We start from the raw sequence: 21,226 nt of genomic DNA on the forward strand, positions 1-21,226 counted from the left end.
CACACACACATACGTACAGAATGATGCACACATGTTCTAAACACGTACAGTCACACATGAACCGACACACACACAAATCATCACCATCATCACACTGGCACATGCCCAGACAATTATTTACAGTAACATCCAATTACATATGCAAGAAGGCACCGCAGGATAGGACCTCTCTGTAGCATAGCTGCTAAATGACACACACACATCCTGAAATATGCATGCACATGCACATAAACAAACAAACCAATTGACTTTTGAAAAAAAACAACAATTTGAAACATTTTGATTCATGTTTGCATTTAAAGGTGGCCAGGTCTTTCTATCTGTAAGTCACACTGTCTTGGATATGGTTTGGAAACGGCAGATATTATCAGGACTAACAGGATTTGAATTTTTATGTTGGACACACAAATAATTTTGGCACAAAGAATGCGGCTTCATCTAATGAAATAATGGGCCCAAATTTTAGGCGGAGAACCAATTTGTGATTGCATGCATCAATTATTTCTTGGGTTTAAACCAATATCAGGGCTGGGGTCTTTTCAGATGGGTAAAATGGTAATTATCTGGCGTGCCTTCCCTTGTTCAGTGTCATCCATATATTTATCGATGGCGTTATTGATGGTTTTCATGTTCTTACATTAAAAGGGGGAAACATCAAAGCACATTCTATTGAAGTAGCCCTTTAAATCTGGGCTTTTAACACAGATCAACATGACATTGATGTCTGTTTGTGAGTCAGATGGATAATGGATTGCAGTACGTGGCAAAAGAAATTCACTACCATCAGGGTTTTTTTATTTAATTTTTATTGCTGCATACATTAATTTCCCAAGCCTGCACTTTCAAAGTTTTTGTGTGCATGGCTGAAACTTATTGCCGCCCATAGCTCCATGTATTAGCCGTGAAGCACTCAGTCAGTCAGCTAGTCAGAGCTGTTATGGCCACAGTCGAGCTCCACTGTTTGAGAGATAATGCATGGTTGACTTGATCTACAAGTGAACCTGACATTTTGCTGTCCTTACATCACAACACAACTACCCAAACTGATATGGCAGGTCTCCTGATAAGCAGAGCAGGACTCACTGATTTGCTTTGTGCTCACTGTAATGGCTGCATGCTTTCCTCACACATGCCAAGGATACAGTGACTACATCAACACAAATATAAAGATAGGAACCATTTGTGGCATAATTCACTGTTTTAATAAGTTTGGAGTAGTAAGTGTAGCATTTGTATCTATGAGTACATTATTTTCTTCTTACTAGTTACTTATATTACTGAAACTTAAACCATGGGTGGGAGTGATAGTGGCAGTATTTTGTCAAAATGAAGACCATATTTCTTATAAATCCTGTTGCTTTTATCACACTGATCAAAGCTTTTCTTTTTATCTTCTCAAAATACAAACATTGACACAGTGACAGGGTAATTTTTAATATCCTTTCACTCATCCTTTCAAGTGGGAGACACTTTTGCTTTCATCTAATTAAAAGAACCTTGATGCTACTTTATAATGTTTACTTTAAAGATCTGAATTACAAAAGTAATTATAAAATGTTATCTTCACTAAAAATGTTCTTCCAAACAAGTACTTTTACTTTGGCACTTTTATTAAATTGAGCTTATGTTACTTATAAAACAGATGGCTCGAATCAAGAAATCTAATTGGTCGTTAGCCGTAATATTATTCCCGTATATCAAGGCCATGACGTCAAATTTCCAGACACAATTCTGCATCACTCCGCTTTGATCTTTTTATACAGTGTAGGGACATAACTTAAACTTGCAGAAGATTTCAATGTATTTATAAAGTGATTGGTCAGTCTTATTTTTACAACATATTTATAAAGTGACTAGTTATCCTTATTTTTTACAACATATTTATAAAGTGATTGGTTAGTCTTATATCTTACAATGCTCTCTGATATTGTAAATAACAGAGTGCTATCTCCAGCTTAAGCTAACACTACATGTTCATGATCGACGAGCTAAATCTGTCCACAGAAGAAGAAATATGCAGATATCTTAGTTATAACAGGATTGAGCTTAGCAAAGCAGTTTACTGTTTATATGTGTCAAATTAATTCAGTTTAAAAAAAAATCACAATGTCTACAAGCTACGCTAATGCTAGGCTATGCTCAGGTAAGCTAAATGGGCAGCAACAGGCTAAATTAAACCAAGATAGTAAGTTCCATAGCAACCTCTGGCCAGGAGGGCCTATTTCTTTCTAAGAACAATGCTTTATGGATGATTTTGTTAAAAGAAACTGTTTAAATATGTTAATCACTTTAATATTGACATAATTGGTAACCGTTTTATAAAAGTAATAGCTCACATCAGGCTGTGATATGTTGGGAATATGTCACGGCTAAGGAGTGTGTTCGTCCCGACGAGAATTGGCCTACGAACTATTGCTTAATTCTATACTTTTACTTAAGGAGGATTTTGAAAGCAGGACTATAATAAATAATGGGATATGTTATTTACATTATTTTATTGCCAATTCGGTATACAATCTGAATATTTGTTCCACCACTGAAATGTCCCTGTTTTATGCTGTAAAGTAAAGAGATTATCTGATTGGGTTGCACACAGATGAAAATACCTAAATAAAAAGCTCCTGTACAGTATGTTGGAAACATTCCAAAACATCCATTGGTAGTATTTCACTTACTTAAATAAAGTAAAAATGCTAAAAAATGCCAGCAATGGCATTGCATTCAGCAATGGTTTTATCTCTGTAACAGGTGGATCTAGATAAGATGTAGCTGCAGATTTTACACAAAGGAAACATTCATGTCGCTGTAATGACTCCACCAGGCCCCAAGGAAGAACATCAGGCTTTGAAGCCAATTTGACATAGTGGCCAAATGGTGAAATTGCTACTGTGTCCGTCACCTGACGCCATGTGGTCCAAAAATCCTTTTTATCATTGACAAATTACATTTGGGAAGAGACGTCTGTAATTCAGTGGATACATTTTTTTCGAGCTTCATAACCCCCACAAAATGATTAATTACACTATAAGAATTTGATACATTGATACATTTGGAAAGTTGTTCGATCCCCATTCAAGTTAGCAGGAGAGCTAAACAGGAAGTAGCTTGCTGGCCAGCGGAAGTCTTTGGTGCACCTATTCTATGGAAGCAGTGTCGATTATACGGGTATTTTTAGACGTTGAGTTGACTGAGCAACTTTCCTAGGAATGAACAGGGCACTATATCCATTTCTCTTTATACATCCATGGGCTCCACCTTCACAGACACTGAAGTTGTGACCATTCTACTGTATTAGATAGACAGGCAGCTGTCTTCCTGCAGTAGTGTGTTCAGCCATTGTTCAGCAGCAGCAGCAGAGCAGGACCTGTGATGACTTCAGGTCCTGGGGGGGCACTCTTCACACCCACAGGGCTTGAGGGTGAGCCGGGCGTCCCTGTCCCCCTCACAACTCTGTGGTTGCTTGCTGTCTGCCAGTGGCCCATCGGGGAGCGACACAGTCTGGATAACAAACTGTCACACTGAAGAGATGTAGTATCTGCTTATGTTTTCTGTGCGTGGTAAACACGCACAAACAGCTTGATATGAACATTAACATTCATGAACAACTGTTCCATCTGGTATTGCACAACATTTAAACAAGTCACACACTATCACTTACTCATTTATCTCAAGAGTTTTATGAATTTGAATGACTGCTTGCTTGCAGCATTTTTGGGGTGATGCTTCTTTAGCTGTGATATACCTTACAAACAAATATGCAAAGCTAAGATTTCAGTCTATACATAATATAAGTCTGACAGGCAACTCAGAACTCCCTGGCTTCACATATTGCCTTGTTTTATATTATGCAATACGTCTTTCCAAATGAATGATTTCAATACACAACAGACCTCTATTGCAGCAAAGGCACAAGAGGAAGAAGAAGAAGAGGCAAAAAGAAAGAAAAGTGAAACAAAGTTGAGTGGTGCCAGCTGCTTTGCCATCTGTCACTGTCATGACTGTACTTCTGATATGTTAAAACAACTTTCTTGAAAAGTGGTGCAGATAATCCTCGATTGTTTCCATTTGCAAGCCCCTGATAGTTCTGTCGATATTCCAGCACAAAGTCTGTTCAGAGTGGGGTTTGGTGGAAGTTACTTTTTTAGCTGTGATTGTAGAACATAACGCTGCCGTCATTATCATCTCTTTTAGAGGATGTTTTTAAGATTTAAGTCCTGAGTTCTCCATGTTTTGCCACTGGTTAGGTAGTTAGTAAGGAAATGAGACTTTAAAACATCACCAAAATCATATATTATGTACAGCAAAGAGCTTTCTACATTGTGAAATGCCACTCTCAAATCAGCAGTTTTCCTCCTCTCTTTCCCTCTTGGTCACGTTGGCGAGGGAAATGGAGAAGCACAGAGGCTTTGCTTGCTCCATCTCCTTCAGAGAAAGAAGGACAGCCACCCTACAGGGAGGCAAACCCCTGCTGGTAGACCTTGATAAGTCCTCGCTGTCCCCTGTCCTGGCCTTAGCCCTCTGATCCTCAGCCTAGTTGGCTTGGGGCCTACCCAAGACAAAGCCCTGTCAAAATGACTCAGAAAAGCAGAAAAATACAAGTCTTCTGACAAAAAAAAAGGTTAGCATTGAAGATAAGAAAGCTGATAGGTGCTGGAGGAGATGAAGGTCTGGACAGTGTTCACTCGCTCCCTGGTGGTCCGGCAGCACCTCATTAGATGGATGTGTATGAGGCTGTCGAAGCAGGAATATTATACCATGGGGTCGTCAGCAAACTAATTGGGTAACAAAGACCATTTCCAGCTCGAGAAACCCATCTTTTAACAGTCAGTGTGCTGAGACTCTGATAAGAGAGTTCACGTCTAATGCATTTAGCGAGGGGCAAGTTCACCATCTTTATCTTATTTACTTAACTTGGTGTAAATATTGTTGGTCTTTTATGATGGATTTAGTCAGACCCCATTTCTCTGAAGTGCACCCAGGGATCAAACTATTGAACACTGCAGCAATATGTAGATGATCAGGTGGTATGTGAATCACAGATACCTTTGTTCAGTTTGTTAGTCATTAGAACAAAGTTATGCATTTTGTATTTTTTCTCTTTGTAGTTTTCCTCAAATTATTGCTTTTATTTTAAATGTGTTCTACTTTGCTCTGTTTATTGCAATTATGATTCGTACACTTTGATTTGGATAGAGCTCCGTCTCTGAATGCATAGACTGAGAGTCTCCTGAAATATAAAATAACATACAGTAGATGTTATTCTAATGCATCATGAAATTCCACCAGAGAAGAGAGGGGAGTTCAAAAGAATATTAAAATCCACTACCTAAAGGGGGCACAGCGGTTTATCTAAAGTCAGGGGCTTTATTCAAGCATCATACCAACTATTTTATTGTTTGTCTTTATTTACTGCCTCTGACTGATCCTAGTCTTCCGTGTGTGGTTATGAGAGCAGGGATTTATTGTGACCCCATTGACTGATTGACTCTTGAGCTTCCTTTCTTCCTCTTTGAAGAAATCCCCCACTCGCATGTTTATTCCCGACAGAGAAAGAGTGGTTCTGTCCAGAGAATATGCCACCTGCCACCTTGACCCCCAGGGGCCATGGTAATATCCATGCAGGTGAACATTACTGGCTCTGGGTTCCCTATTATATTCCCTCACACAGCTTCTCGCTGCTCAGGGAGTCAGCCTCAACTTACATGCAAAAGATCAAACAAGTCCTTCCCAATTGAATTCAAATGGGAAATTTTGATACTCAAACAGTGAGTAGTGAAGCAACAGCTCTGTTCTGTCCCCTGACCAAAGCCAAACACAAGAAGTGTGTGTGTGTGTGTGTGTGTGTGTGTGTGTGTGTGTGTGTGTGTGTGTGTGTGTGTGTGTGTGTGTGTGTGTGTGTGTGTGTGTGTGTGTGTGTGTGTGTGTGTGTGTGTGTGTGTGTGTGTGTGTGTGTGTGTGTGTGTGTGTGTGTGTGTGCGTGGGCACTCTACCTCCAAGATATGATTAAGTCCTGGAGCACATGCATTACAAATTGAGCTTCCTCTTGTTTACAACTTCAAATAGTTCTGAGGACATACGCATTACACATAGTTATGGAAGTACATACGCATTTACTTGTGAAGTTGAATTAAACATTCTCCACTACAACGAAAGTTGTGGACATTGTTATATGACGCTGAAGGGCTGGGGAGGGAAAGGACATTTTGAATCAGTAGAGAGTAGTGTTGGTGATGTACAAATATAAAAGGAAGGAAAGGGGGGATGAGAGAGGATAGGAGGGAAGGGTAGCTAAGGATATAAATAAAAGGGAGAGGAAAGGAAAGGATAGAAAAGGAAAGGAATAGCTAGATGAATATGCATAGCATGAATAGGAAATCAAAGGTAAATAGAGGCAGGAAGGGAGAGTATATTACAGCAAAGGGAATGACTGGAAAGGAAAGGTATGTTAAAATAAATTATAAGGAAAAGAAATGAAGCAGGGGTGTAGAAAGGGGCTGCTTGTCTTCAGGGCAGGTACAGCTTACACTAAACTGTTTGGCTTTAGAGTTGGAGCACCTCGATGTGCCTGAAGGTCTTGAAGAATATAGAGTATAGAGGATAAAGTACACCCTCCTTCTGAAGCTCTATTCTTCTCACTTCTCCCCCCTGATTTAGTAAGCAGCAGATTCTGTTTATAAATCAAGACAAAATAATATAACAGAATAAAATAATTTCTTAGCATTTAGCATTGCTACTCAATCAACAGTGTGCAGACAAACACTTATTACACACACTTATTGTTGTGTTTTATACACGCAACTGAACATGCAGTCATCATGCAATGCCACCCATGGTCCACGTAAATACAACCACTGTTAGCATTTCAATGGAGTGGAATAAGTAATAGCTAATGCAGCACATGAACTTTGATGCTTACAGTCCAGTCAGCAGGATAAAAGGTGATTTAAATGAGAAAATATTTATTCCCCATAGCGCTGCCATGATAGCGGCAGCCAAATAAAGGCACATGCGCACAGTGATGGGTGTCCCTTTAAAGATTCCGGGAACAGCAGTGACTCTCTCAATTTAATCGATTTTAAAATGAAAAGTCAATTTAACAAAGTTGAAAAGAGAAAGATGGGCTAAGGGAAGAAAAAAGCATTCTCTTGCACTCAAGCAGTAAACTAACTGCTGCACAGAGCAGGCAAAGATTTCAGCTGAATTATCTCCCACCTCACATTTGCTCTTAGGCAAGCAGTTTAAAAGCCAAGCGATTGAGCCAGTGATCCAATTTGAAATGCAGAAATGATTAGAGCAGCTTGCCTCATTTCATATCGAAATTCTCTGATTTATGACAGGGCACCAGCCAAGATCTATCTCTAAAGGGAATTAGTGTGCAATTCCTGCATATTTCTGTTATTTAGTCTCCCAATAGCAGATGCTATAGCCTTAGAGAGAAGGAGAAGAGGGGGGAGAGAAAGGAATGAAAGCAGGATGTAGGTATCTTTTCATTTCAGCAGATGTAACCACGACCATTTAGAAAAGGAGAAAATAACACAAAAGCCGACTTGAGAAATGAAGGTATTTCTCACTTTATGTAGGATGTTGACCGAGAATCTTATTTCAGGGTGTAATGAAAAACATGCAGCACCTAACGAAGCATATGCACAGCTTTTCCCGGCATGGATAGTAGTGTAGGAAGACAGACTGTGAGGTTGGCTTTGGCTGTTTTATTCAACAAAAAGACCCTTGCAACCCAACCATCCTTGAGGCTAAGAAAATATTAATACGCAGAGCGATAACGAGGGCTAGAGGAAAATCTCCCTTAATGAAATTTCCAGTTGACCACATGCAATTTGTTTCATCGCAGTGAACAACTAATTGCAATGGACGTTATCAAGGTGTGAGTGTGCTGTCTGCTGTAAACTGACTGGTAAAACAGGTACAAATCCTTTATCCCCACTCCCATGTTAGAAACAGAGAACATATAAACTTGACATAACCCATACCTAAGCTTGTTTTTTGTTACGTCTATAATGCCAGTATCATCTGAAAAGGACATGGCACTTTCAAAATGATTTGGTAAAATTGCATGGTGATGCTCACACAGGGTCAGATGTAATGTAGGGGAGAGAAAGTCCAATGTATTTACCAGTGATTCAAGTGGAATTATCGCACAGTGTTTCATTGGCAGAAAAGGGGGTAAACATGCAATATTCCAAAGATGTTAATACCATTATTTGACTGCTGTTTTTGTTTCAAAATGGCACTACTTCATACCGAGTGGGTGTTGAAAGCGGGATGTATGAGATATTCAGACAGAGTGGTTTTGATCTCTCAGTTGTCTAAATCCTGCAGCTGTGGGATCAAGACGGATACAGTGCCAGTCAGTGACCTTGGGGGGGGTAATCATTCCCACCAAGGTTAGTATCGATTTCACCTGCCCTGACCATGAAGCGGGTTAAGAGTAGCCAGTGGTGGTGAAATGGTCAGCGGTGATATCATTAGCTTGTTGTTTACACAGGGAAGCAGGGAGTTAGAGGAAGGCTGAGTGTCACAAGCCACTTTCTTCTTCACCTCCTTCAGCTGATCAGAGGATCATGGTATCAAGGAGGGATTAGTAGCGACTTGGGATTTGTGTGATTGGTTAATTTATTGCGGTGATGGCAGGTCTTTCATCTATGGCAACATTTAATCAGCGCAGCCACAGAGGCTATTACAGGTTAGCTCCTTTCTGGAGTCAGTCCGGCTGTGCCATCAGCTCTATCACAATTCCCCTGAAATTTCCAAATTATCTGGAACAGGCTTTAGCTTCTCAGTAATAAAAATTAGAACAGATTCCTGATAGAAGCTTTTGCTCACACAGGGCCAATTATAAATAGTACAGCCCTGCCTTGGAAGAGGGAAAGGGGAGGAAAAAAAATCCAACTCTGAGAGATGTGCACGGAACTTATCGTTCAGCCTCTGCTCCGCTCTGATCCAAATCCGTGTGGCTGAAAATTTATATTAGATTTTATCACAGAGGCCTAAGTCTAGAAAAAATCAATGAAGGTTATCTTTTATGTTGCAGCAACTTGTGGAAATATTGATTTTCATTTTATAGCGAATTTGGAGCATCAGTTTGTAATCACTTCCTCGCTGACTACACTGTTTTGGTCACTGTATCTCTTACACGAGGAAAGGTAACGGAGCTCAGGGGGAAAAAAATAATAAAAATAGCAGCAGAGTATTGAAACCACTGAAGTGAAGGCAGAGGGTGGATAAACCATAACACACTACATAGACAGGAAGGCCAGAGGAGTTCTTCACAGCCTCTGACAGGGATGATAGTCTGTAAAGTGATATTAAACACTGTATCTCCCTAAACCAAACACATATTTACTTGTTTTGAATATCTCTTTATCTGAATATCTATATTAGAAATATCTAAACATGTGATAATAAAAATGTTTTTTTAATTAGGGGGTTAACCACTTATATACACAGATGTAACTGACAAATTTAACTATCCAGTAGGAGTCAGCATATTTGCAATAATGTGTTTTGTCCAGGGAAATCTAAATGTTCTGCTTGTCAATCTGCATTTCTTCTGGCCTCGGCCACTTAGACAAACTGATCCGGTTGTACAAATGTTTTCATTTGCATTTGCAGACGCTCTGCCCTGCATTGACGCCACTGTGTCTTAATCCTAAATATGTTGTGTGCAGTTGCTTTTCTGCATTTCTTTGTCTGTGTAACGTCTGGTACATGCAGCGTGCTTACAAAGCACATAGGCCACTATTGTCACGATAGATGCATTATGTAAATCTGTGCTGAGAAACTGTCATGGTGTTGCTGCTCTGTTCCCAACAAAAAGGAAGCTCACAAAATAGTGGTAATTAACAAACATTAAATCAAAATAATACATAACACCCATTGTCAGAATTTTAAAAGTTTATATCTCAGAAATTACTAAGGGAACAATTGTGATTGCTGTAATAATTTTTCATAGATTTCTCATGATTTTTAACAGTGGGAAGGTATTTTGTCCCTGTTGGCTACATTAAGAGCAGCTGGAATATCATGAATTCCCAGAGGCTCAGGGGGACGGCAGAGAGGCCTCTCGCTGCTGAATAAGAGATGGCTCCAGTCTGGAGATCTAAGGAAGGGTTAATCTGATTCCCATTTCAGATAGTCGTCCTAGCAACAATCGGCCGGTCTGCTCTGCTCCTTTGACAGGGTTGTGAGATTTTCAGGTTAGCCAGATAGAAGACTTTATTGTGAGGCTAATTTGAAATGTGAAATCGAGGATGACTTAAATTACAGAGGTCCTCTCTCTCTCATCTGCTGCCAGGACAGGATAAGAAGATGCCAGGAGAAGGAATAAGAATATCAACAGACACAATTTACTGTTTGTGTTTGATCAGTTTGGCAGTGCATTTGCAAATGTGCAGAGCTATATATACAATATATATATATACTGTATATATACTATGTAGAAATGTGCCTTTATTTAGTTTCTGTATTTGTTTTCTTAATTTGCAGACAAAATCCGAACAGATTGCTTTCATCTCTTTGAGATGTATTTGCTATTTGTAAATAATGCTCTCTAAAAAAGTCAGAGAGTTCATGGAAAGAGAAATGGGCAGAGGAGGAGGAGGAGGAGGAAGAGGAGTAGGTGGAGGGACATGCAGGCGCACTGCCGGAGCACAGTGCTCATCTCTTGTGCATAACTGTGCCAATTCAGACCTTTAACATGCTCAAGTGACATTTGCATTTATCCTTGAAGGTTGTTGCCTTTTGCGTGGGAGAAATAAGTGAAAAGCATGAGAGAGGAATGGTATTTTTCTGTTGCATTAGGCAGATGGACAGTGTCCTGTCGCTGCCTGCCTCAGATGGAAAAGGGAATGAAGTGTTGAGATTGCACCCCAACCAATTTTCTCTTAGCTAAACTATTTCTGTAACATCCTAATGAAGGAGGGCCCCGGGGTTCAAAAGTAATGGCCTTGAAATACTGACATTTTGCCTTTGAGTAATAAGCGACTGTACCCAGCTGCCTGCGATGTTGCTACCAGCCTGCCAACACCTGCTCAACACCACCAGCACTCCATTTTGCAATACGCAAAAGAAAAAGAACATTAAAATATTATAAAGCAGAATAGAAAATCCTATGAGGATAAATAGAGCAAGAAAATCTGGTGACACTGCACCATATGAATCTGTTGTGGCGGACGTTGCACTCTATCTCCCTGTTTTATTTTTTCTTTCCGGAAAATAAAACTCCATGTTTGACCTCTGACCGAGAAGAAAAATGACCTTACACGTTCAGAATAATTTTCCGGCATATTGTAAAAACTCTAACCTCAATCGGCCTTTGAAATGGATACTGATTCTTTAAATTCTTCCCTGCTTGTTTCAGGAAATAGTGAGATCCTGGCGATAGGGAGGCACACAATGTGCCCAAAGTTCACCGCTGAACACCGCTTCCTCCTCGCTGAAACTCACCAGCCTTTTTGCTTTCTTTCTTTCTTTCTTTCTTTTTCCATAATTCCTCAGACACCTTATATGTTCTTTTAATCTAAGAGATCTGATGCTGAATCATTGGGTTTATTCCTAGGTGATTATTCCTCCTTTTTGATACAATTGCAGGCTATTGTCACCACTCTGACCACTGTACAGCCATCCCACACACACACACACACACACACCAAAAAAAAAAAAAAACTGCCCTGATTTGCAAATCCTCTCTGCATTGTAAAAAAGAAAAGGGGGGGATTGGGGTGGACATGAGTTGCATGGTGTATAGTTTCTGAAATTGTCTGTTTATGGCTATTCAGAGCAGCAGAAGAGCGTAACTCAGTGGTTATTAATGTTTCTTTAATCACCAAAATAAGCAAATGATTAGTGTTTGTTATCTGTCCCCGTCCAGAAGACGAAGAGCACGGTCCCGGTGGTACTGAGCGCCGGCCCCAGGTGGCTGCTGGATGTGACTTGGCAGGGAGCGGAAGACAACAAAAACAACTGTGTGGTGTACAGCAAAGGTAAGCAAGCAGCAGCGGCATCCTGTTATCTCTCCGCAGCGCAACACACCACACCACAGCACCACCGCAAAGACACTGACAATCCTCCATCCACTTCAATTCTGCATGTCTTTCTCTCCGTCTGCCTCTCCTTCTTCTCTTTTGCTTTTTCACTTTTTCTCTTCTCTTTCTTCCTCTCCTTTTGCTTCTCACAGTCACAAACACACACACAAATAATTGCATGTATGCAGCTGCAAGGACACACAAAAAGACATACATACACAGACTCCCACACCATATCTGTTTTACTCCAAAGAGTAATTTATATCACTAAAACTCTGATTAGGAACTGAGAAACATCACTTGACACACAAAGTTAATGGTCTTTAGATTTCACAAGGTAATTAATGCCCCTTTTTTGGCTCTTTTATACTAAGTGAATCCCTATCTCTGTGCAGATAGCGAGCAAAGCACAAGTGGAGATGGGATTGCCATTTTGCTTCATTTGTTCTCTCACTAATTCAGCAGAGTTTTATCTCTACATCTTTAATAAATCAGACATATTCATAAAAGCCCCAACAGAAATGGATTTATGTAACTAAGTGGGAAGAAATACAACATATCTGTCAGAAAATCCATGTTGTTTATTCAGCCTTAACCTTAAAAGCACAAAACCCTAAATGACCCACTGTCATAACGATCAACCCCTCAATCTGCTGCATTGTATCCAGCAGACCCTCATTAAAACAGTCCAGCATGGATCTGTTGAGCCTGGTTTTGTTGCAGATTGTATGTGAAGATGCTTAAAGTGTATACAGCCCTGACACTCCAGTCTGTAGCTTCACTTCCCATGAAAGCACTCGGGCTTCTGCAGATATAATTGGGTCTTGACGGGTGTTAACCAGAGAGACACAGAAAAATAAATACGTAAATAAAGATGCATTTTGGATTCTAAAGGGTGAAGGAAAGGGGCTCCATTTATCACTTTTCAAAAATGATAACCCCGTGACAATACCCCCAAAGCCGAAATAGAGCTTCTTCTCCCTCAAAGTGAATAAGTGGCAGGAGTGGGATTTGCAACCCGGATTTTCAGTCTCCCAATTCTCATCTACTAATCACTAGACTGCACTGGGGAGTTATCCTCTTAACCGGCTACTTAACTTTGTGCTCTTTATCACCAAATCATTAAAGTTTTGATAAGCTGTGAAAGAAGATTATGCACTTCTTTAAAATCTTCTAATCTTTTTGCTCAGAGACTGACTGTATGAAACAAAAAAAGGGGGAAATAACAGGATTTCTCACTTTTTTGTGAAGAATTTTCTCCGCCACTCTTCATACATGAGATAGCATCTCATACAGTGCAGCACATGCAGCATCATCACCTCAGCTGTGTATCACTGACACTCCCTTTGTTTGTCACTTCCAGTTTGACCTTATTAAATTAAACACAATAACATCTCCAGACATCCCCTTGCGAGAGTTGTTCTGTGTTGTACTGCATAAGTTCATTACAGTAAATCCCCCACAAGAATCTTCACACGCTTGCCAACTGATGATAAACGATAATAGAGGGGATGTTGAATACAAAGAATTAATTTAAATCTCAGAGTAGAAGTTAAGTGTCTCTTGTCACCTCATGGTTGCCGTGTGTTTGACATCACAATGCTGAAAAAACAGCATGTCTTGAATTTTTGTTCAGTTTTCTATTATATTGAGTGATGGAAGTATTATACGATTTGGTGTTTTTTTTTCAGAATGATTGTTATTTTAATCAAACAATTATGTCACAAAAAAACATACTCATCAAGAGTTTTGACTTTGAACCGCGTGCTACAATAAATAGAAGAAATCAGATACTACTATGTACCACAAGGTCTGTGTAATTCTGCACATGACTCATACAGCTTTGTAGCAACTTTGCCAAAGAGCTTTGGATTGGTTGGGTGTCCGTTTTTCTCAGCTCTCTATCCAAAATTGTTCCGCATTTTGCTCCTGGCCACTTTTTTTTAGGTGGACTAGGAGTAAGTTCAGAAAGTGTTTGATGCCGTTCAGCCGTTTGACTCTTGCGTCCAGAGCGATTTATAGACCCAGCGCTCATTCTTCCTCATCACCCTCTTTTAAATATTCCAATCTGCATGTGTGGGCACCCTCTGGAGGTGACATTGAAATTGAATGTCAGCGTGCTGAAAATATTAAATCTTTGTCAAATTCAATTTTGAATTTGGCCTTTTTCGCTGGACTTGTATTTATCGTATCGACACTAGCATGGATCCACTACATGGAAAAGGCTCTTGAGAGTCCAACGGGAACTTTCTTCACACCCTGGAAAGCTGGAGCCCAGATTGTTCGTATCTCCAGCCCTGTGCTGTTTCTCCTCTGTAGGCTGCTTCATTGCTCCCTGAGATGCGTTACTTATGGAAAACAGTGAATATCTCAATACACAGTATGCCTGCAGAATATGTTTTGGCTTACCTTTCAGTGGTCTCTGCTTTCTTTATGGCTGCATGCAAAGATAGTAGCAGTTCACTTTGGATGCTTGCCAGTGTGAATCTATGGGGGAGTATCTCTAAGTAAGGACTGGTGATTGGTTTGAGTGGCTGTAGCTTACTGTTGGGTGTTCTGTCTATGATTTCTGCATTACAGTTTGTACCGCAGCTCATCCTCTATCCCCGAAACTTTTCAGACAGGAAGTCAGAGAAATATGTGGAGAGGGAGAGAGGACAGGATTCAGCAAAATGATTCCTCTGAGAGTTATGTTCCAACAGTGTGTTATGTATAATACATGCACTGGAGTGTGTAACAAGCAGCAGGGTGGTGTATTCAGGTCCCCCACGGGGCGCCCCTGGTCATCAGCACCACGACAAGCTTCCTCTATATTATCAAAAATATACAATTCCTTTGCTTATTTTTGGGATCCTACAATTCCTGTTGCCACCAAAACTGGCAATGTGCATTCAATGTTCCTGTCCATATCATTTCATCCAGATGAATAGAAAGACAGGAGCATTTTATCCATTTACAGAAATTAGAAGTCAAAGACCAGCACTGTTTGAGGCATTTAAATGTCTTAAATTAGGACCCATAGAGCCATTTCATGAATATAAATTCTTATTAAAATTCCTGTTCTTAAAATGAGAGGCAGCAAGAGCCCCGAAGAGGAAGTGGAAAACTGCAATATCTTTTTTTCCCAGGCTGTCAGCATGGCCCTGTTTGTTTTACATTAAACTCCAAGGAAGAGCCTTAGCAGCCAGCCATTACTAAAACTCTCAACTCTACGACTGCGCTAACTCATTATCGAGAAATCCACCTGGAACTCCCACAATGCTCTCCTCCACACTCCGACAGTTTCTTTGAACCCCTGAAGTTATAGAAACAGGCAGCAAGTCTGCAGAGTAATTATATGTTACAGTAACACTGGAGTCTGAGGAGAGGGAGGGAGAGAGGGAGGGAGGGAGAGAGAGAGCGAGAGAGAGCGAGAGAGAGAGAGAGAGAGAGAGAGAGAATGACAGACAGGGACCCCGAGAGAGAAACCTGTGGATAATTTTCTTTACACATAAACTACAGATTGATAAACAATGCAGCTGGAAAGTAGGAGAGACTTAACAGAGGGAAGAAATGCAGCCCCATTTTGATTTTGATTTTTTTCCCTATCTCCCAGTTGAATATGTTACAAATGGAGGCTGTGTTCAAACGCAGCAACCCTGCTTGATTGGAAGAAGCTAATGTGACCAAGCGTGTGATGCATTCACAGACTGAGTGTTATGTGTTATCTGGTGTTATTCTATATTTCTCTTATTGTGAACAAATAGCATGAAAGGAACAAGCCCAACAATGGGCTAAAATCTTTTGACGTCTTGACACAACCTGAAGACCATTGGTTCCTACTGAACATAAATTAAAAAACAGCTGGGCCCTGTGGTTTTTAGCTAATGTTACTCAAAGAGGAGTAAATTGTGCATTTGTTGCACATTTTGGGGGATTAACACCCATTAAGTATTTACAGCAGAAGGAAGGTGTGTGGACTTAAAGACACAATGGAGGTCTATGGCACAGCAGAATAAGATGTGCCCAACATGGTAGTTCAATTCATTGTTGGTTTTGGTACTTTTTTAATGGGATTTCTTTACAATACAGAAATATAGAATACCACCAGCATTATATTGCAGAAGACAAAATTATTTTAACAGAAATTATCAGTATATTACAGTCCCCTTAAATATAACCTTTCTACAGCGTACATTTGCTGAAATCAAACACAGTCAGATCTGAGTGTACAGTTACCGTAAAGTGTAATTTTTAGGTCTAAAGAACAATATATGACTTCATTCATTCTCAGTGTGAGCCTTCATTGTGCCTGCGCCATTGTTACCTGATATCTGAGCCCATTGAAACTATACACACTCAATGTGACCACATTATGTGGCTTTATTCAGAGGTCACCTAAACTTTTCAACTGTAAGCCTCTTAAACCAGACCACATTCAGATACAGCATGTCCAATAAGTCTCCAGAGCAACACAGCCCATTGTTCGCCCAGAAATTGACCAATGTAACTAGGCCGTTTTACATAAGCCCGGACTGTGCCGAATTAGCCAACTCGTTGTGTCTTTGTATTATTTCATATTCTCTAAGTCCTCACAATCAGATCCTTTTTATGCCTTCATTTTCTCTTCCCAATGCTCCAGAGCTGTAGACCTCTGAGGCGTATGATGAACTAGCATGACCTGCCAGGAAAGATGTATTTATTTGACTCTCAAAAAACAAACAAAAAAAAAAAAAAACAGAAATGCAATGTACCGCCAAAGACAATTTGAGTTTTTTCCCGACATGTTAATGAAAGCGTAAAACTGCCGTTTCCTGCACTGCTCCCTGGCAGCACGCAGCATTAAACAGTGAGAGAGGACTCTTACAGTTCAAAATTTAATTGTTCATTTCAACCCTCCTCTTTTAAAATGACTGCGGCGAATAGGAGGTGCGAGGGTTATTATCTGTTATCTGGGAACATAGAGAAATAGTGTGACTGAATAATAACTAAACAACTGACACAATGTAAAAATTTCATTATCAGTGTATTAAAACAAAATTGTACCCTAAAGGAGTCCCCACCACAGCTCTGAGCAGCCGACTAATTATGTTTAATTAAAAGACAACAGATCAACAGAATCGTTTTCATTAGGAAATTATTAATGATTCCACTGCAACAATAATTGATTGCACTGAGCCACGCGATAACTGGGTACGGTCAGGCTGTAGTGAGCTGGGTAGAGAGGAGCGGCTGGTTTAGGCTTTTGGCAGCTGTTGAGTAGCGTGTCTTGTAGCTGAAGCTTCCACATTAGCAATTGAGCAGAAGTTGTAAAGCTGGCTTTGTGGAGAGTAGAGGAGGAGGCATAGAGCGTGTGGTGGGTTAAGGACAGCAAAATCCAAATCATACGGCAATCTGAGAAGACTTAACCATCCCACACATGTATTTAGGAGCCCAGGCATTCATGCACATACAATCACACACACACATTTCAGTACGCATGACTAAGACGGGAACACACTCTTATTATTTTCTCCTGTCTCTGTCTACAAACATATTCTAGAGGGCGTTTTCTCTCACTTCTTCTTTTCCGTCTCATATAAACTACATGGAGACACACACACACACACACACACACACACACACACACACACACACTTTGCTACTGCTCCATTCAGAGCCATGTGAAAGACGTCAGCTCCAGACGCTTCCTCCGACAGCCTTTTATGTGCATTGTTCTCCCGCCGTGCAGGCAGTTTCCCTGTGGTAGACGGTACAGCACAGGCAGCAGACACCACTCTCTGCCACAGCACCCACATCCACTGCAAATACACACACGTACAGACCAAGCGTCATTTCTGAAAATTTAAATAATGGCTGCTGCTGACACATATATGTCCGTCTGTATTCAGCCCCGACTAAGCCTTAAGACAAAAACGACAATACTGGGAGAAGATGTAAAAGAAGTGATGGGCACTGATGAGGGAAAAGATTGTTCTTTTCATATATCACCGCGTAACATTTTGTAGCTGTGGTCTGCATGCACATTTTTGAGTATGTGCTCATGATTTGTGTTGTGAGTGTGTGGCTATAGCCGGTCGTCCTTGTATCAATGCCACGGAAGGTGTCAGGCTAATGAGCGTAGGCTGTCCTTAGAGCAGGAGGGTTTGGGTTGTGCCATTCACTCTGCATATTTAAATGCCTTGTAGAGCTTAAGTAGGCCCACTTTTCCATGTCAGGGCAGCGTTCAATCCTGCTGCGACCATTAATTATGATACCATTGTGCTCCAGTGTGGCTAATAAGAGTGATGTATTGCACCCTCGTGGCATTATAATCATCTGAGTGAAGTACCTGGACTACACTGAGCTCGCTTTAAGCACCATGTTTAAAAAAAAAAAGAAGTAGAAAAAAAAAACAGTGAGTGAAGAGGAAGCTGCTTCCCTCCTCTCAGTCTCCACTGCCGGCTGTATTGGTTAATGCTTCTACATGAGAGTGTGTCACAGATTTAACTTCTCTATAATTGTATAATCAATGGTGAGAAATGCTTCAGTATTGATCATGCAGGAAGGCTGATTGTGTGTCTGGGGCTGAAGACACAAAAAGTCACTTGCGCTCAAAATACTGCAAGTGCACAGGCATCAAAAGCAGATGAGTCAATGTTTTGGATTTTTTTTTTTTCCTTTTTCCTCCATGCTTGTGCACCCTCCCTATCTGCTCTGTATAAGAATGTTATACAGTATGAGTTATCTGCATTGCTTCAGCAGATGTCTTCAAACACAGAACTGCTTAAGTGGATTTTGAGGAGCTGCTTCTTAATATTTGGAGCATGTCTCCTCAGTATTGAATGTGTTTAATACAGATGGGGGAAAAAAGATCACATTTTATTACATTAATCACCGCAAGTTAATGTGATTATATGTACTTTATATTTCCCTTCTTAACTGCCCTGCTTTAACTGCATAATCAATGCCAGTTTTTATATTCATTGAAAAATTCTGCGAATATGAAAATAAGCTTCTTCAAGGTTTTTAATCTACTGAGGGATCTTGAGTCAGTAATTAAAGAGTCCATTCTGTGTGTGTCTTCTAAAAGCCCTTAGCCTGCTTTTAGGCCTGGGTATGATGCAGCCCACCGCCCCCATCTCTGCTGTGGTAAGTAGGTGTGAAAAGCATTGTCAGTGTGCTCCAGGATAAAGCCCTGCTGTTGGATGCCATTGGTCAGAGTCAACCCCCCACACCCCACACACACACGCACACACACACACACACACACACACACACACACACACACACACATACACACACACACACACACACACACACACACACACACACACACACACACATACATACACACACACACACACACAAACACACACACACATACGCACACATACGCACAAGATCTTGGAGCAGTTTAAGAAAAATAGTCTGTGTGCGTGCGTGCACGTGTGCGTCCTTGCATGCGTGCGTGCAAGCGTGTGTGTGCGGGAGAGGATGTAGGCAGGGATAATCAGAGACAAAAGCTGAGAGCTGAGAGAGGGGCCTTTCTGCACATCCACACAGCTTTTTTTGGAGGGGGGGAGTTGTTGGTGCTTTTTTTATCAGGTTGAGGGGGGTCACAGTGTGTGTGTGTGTGTGTGTGTGTGTGTGTGTGTGTGTGTGTGTGTGTGTGTGTGTGTGTCTGTGTCTGTGTCTGTGTGTGTGTGTGTGTGTGTGTGTGTGTGTGTGTGTGTGTGTGTGTGTGTGTGTGTGTGTGTGTGTGTGTGTGTGTGTGTGTGTGTGTGTGTGCGTGTGTGTCAGAGAGAGTAAGCAAGAGAGATGGAAGGAGAGAGATAGAGGAATCACTGGGGTGGAGGGGTGTTTAGATCGTCAGTCAACGTGATGGAAAACCACACGGTTTAAGTCTCTCTGAGGGTTGACACAGGACTGCAGCAAGTGGAACTAAACAAGTGAAGCTGAGTCTAGGTGAAACTCTGATGCACTGAGGGGGAGAGGAGATGATCATACTATGAAAAAAAGCCCACAGTGAAAGAAAATAAAGGACATGACAGTGGAAGAAAAACATACAACACTGATGTTACGATGATACCACTACTGAGAATAGAGTTACAACAATTCCATTCGAGCCTTATATGGTCTGGTGGAGCAAGACCAATTTTTCCTTTGATAATCTATACCCCTGCAAATCAATTTTTAGGTTGAGCAAAACATAATCAGATTTTCTCTGAAGAAATAGCTCGACATATTACACAATTGTTTTGTGGGGTCGACGCTGTGTTCATGCAGGAGAACTCAGCGATAACCTTTATACATACCTTTGCAGCTAATCCATTTTATTGATTGTACATCCACCTGCATGGGAAAAAAACACATAGCCCCACAGTCTTTAGAGCGCCGTATCAGTGTGATATCACAGTTTCTCTTTTCTCATTGCAGCGCACGGAGGAACACAACTGCAAGCCACCTCTAGCATTAGTACTTTATCTATGGGTTGTTTTATCGTTCTATCTGGTCAGGGGATCTTAGCTTTTCTACCCTTCTTAAAGTCCAATGCCATGGGTAAGGACACATGGATGCATGAAGTGGGTTCAACACTGAGCTTTAAAAGCGTTGTTGTAGCTATTTGGAAATGTAATACCTGTAAACTTGTGAATACTCCTGCTGGAACAAAGGCTTAAACATGTGTCATCTTAGGTTTGAATCATTTTGAGATTCTTAAGGAAAGTTGCAATCAAGGTCTGTGTGTGACAATCGGTTGGTTCAGGATGCCAATTCTTAACACGACAGTACCCAAAGGACCAGGTATGCAAAGAGACTGTCTGAGGTTTGAGACTGCCATAAAGGTTTTACATTCAGCAAAATAGTATATGCACATATTCTAAGTCGAGGTATCCAAAGTGTAGGAATAAACTGTGGTTAGGGTGAGACAACTCAAATGCTTGGTTGGTGTTACGGATGTCTTTAACCACCATCTCTCAAATAAAAACCAGCCTGAAAGGTAAGAAAGAAGAAAACAGAGGAACTATAACCTTTAACTCCTAACAGTTAGGTCTATTATGTGAAGGCAAGGTAAACACTTGGTCGGGCTGAGGGAAGGTTGGGGTTGGGGTTAGCATACACTGGCCACATGACCACCACCCTAATACCTGTACCATTGGTGCCTGACTACATAAAGGGCAAACTATTTCCTGCAGTTGCACTAATCATTAGAGACTGACGTAAAG

The 21,226-nt window shown here is 40.8% G+C and overlaps 1 protein-coding gene across 1 annotated transcript in view; it reads left to right on the forward strand.

Moving 5' to 3' along the window:
- zfpm2a (zinc finger protein, FOG family member 2a) overlaps positions 1-21,226 on the forward strand; it is a gene marked incomplete at its 3' end in the record, with an annotated part of 120,555 nt that overhangs the window by 63,594 nt on the left and 35,735 nt on the right. The window contains exon 5 of the mRNA XM_083919084.1: positions 11,888-11,999. Within this exon, the coding sequence (XP_083775210.1) occupies positions 11,888-11,999 (112 nt within the window). The remainder of the gene's footprint in view (positions 1-11,887; positions 12,000-21,226) is intronic.

This window comes from Echiichthys vipera (assembly GCF_963691815.1).
Source record: "Echiichthys vipera genome assembly, chromosome: 8".
Lineage (NCBI taxonomy): Eukaryota > Metazoa > Chordata > Actinopteri > Perciformes > Trachinidae > Echiichthys > Echiichthys vipera.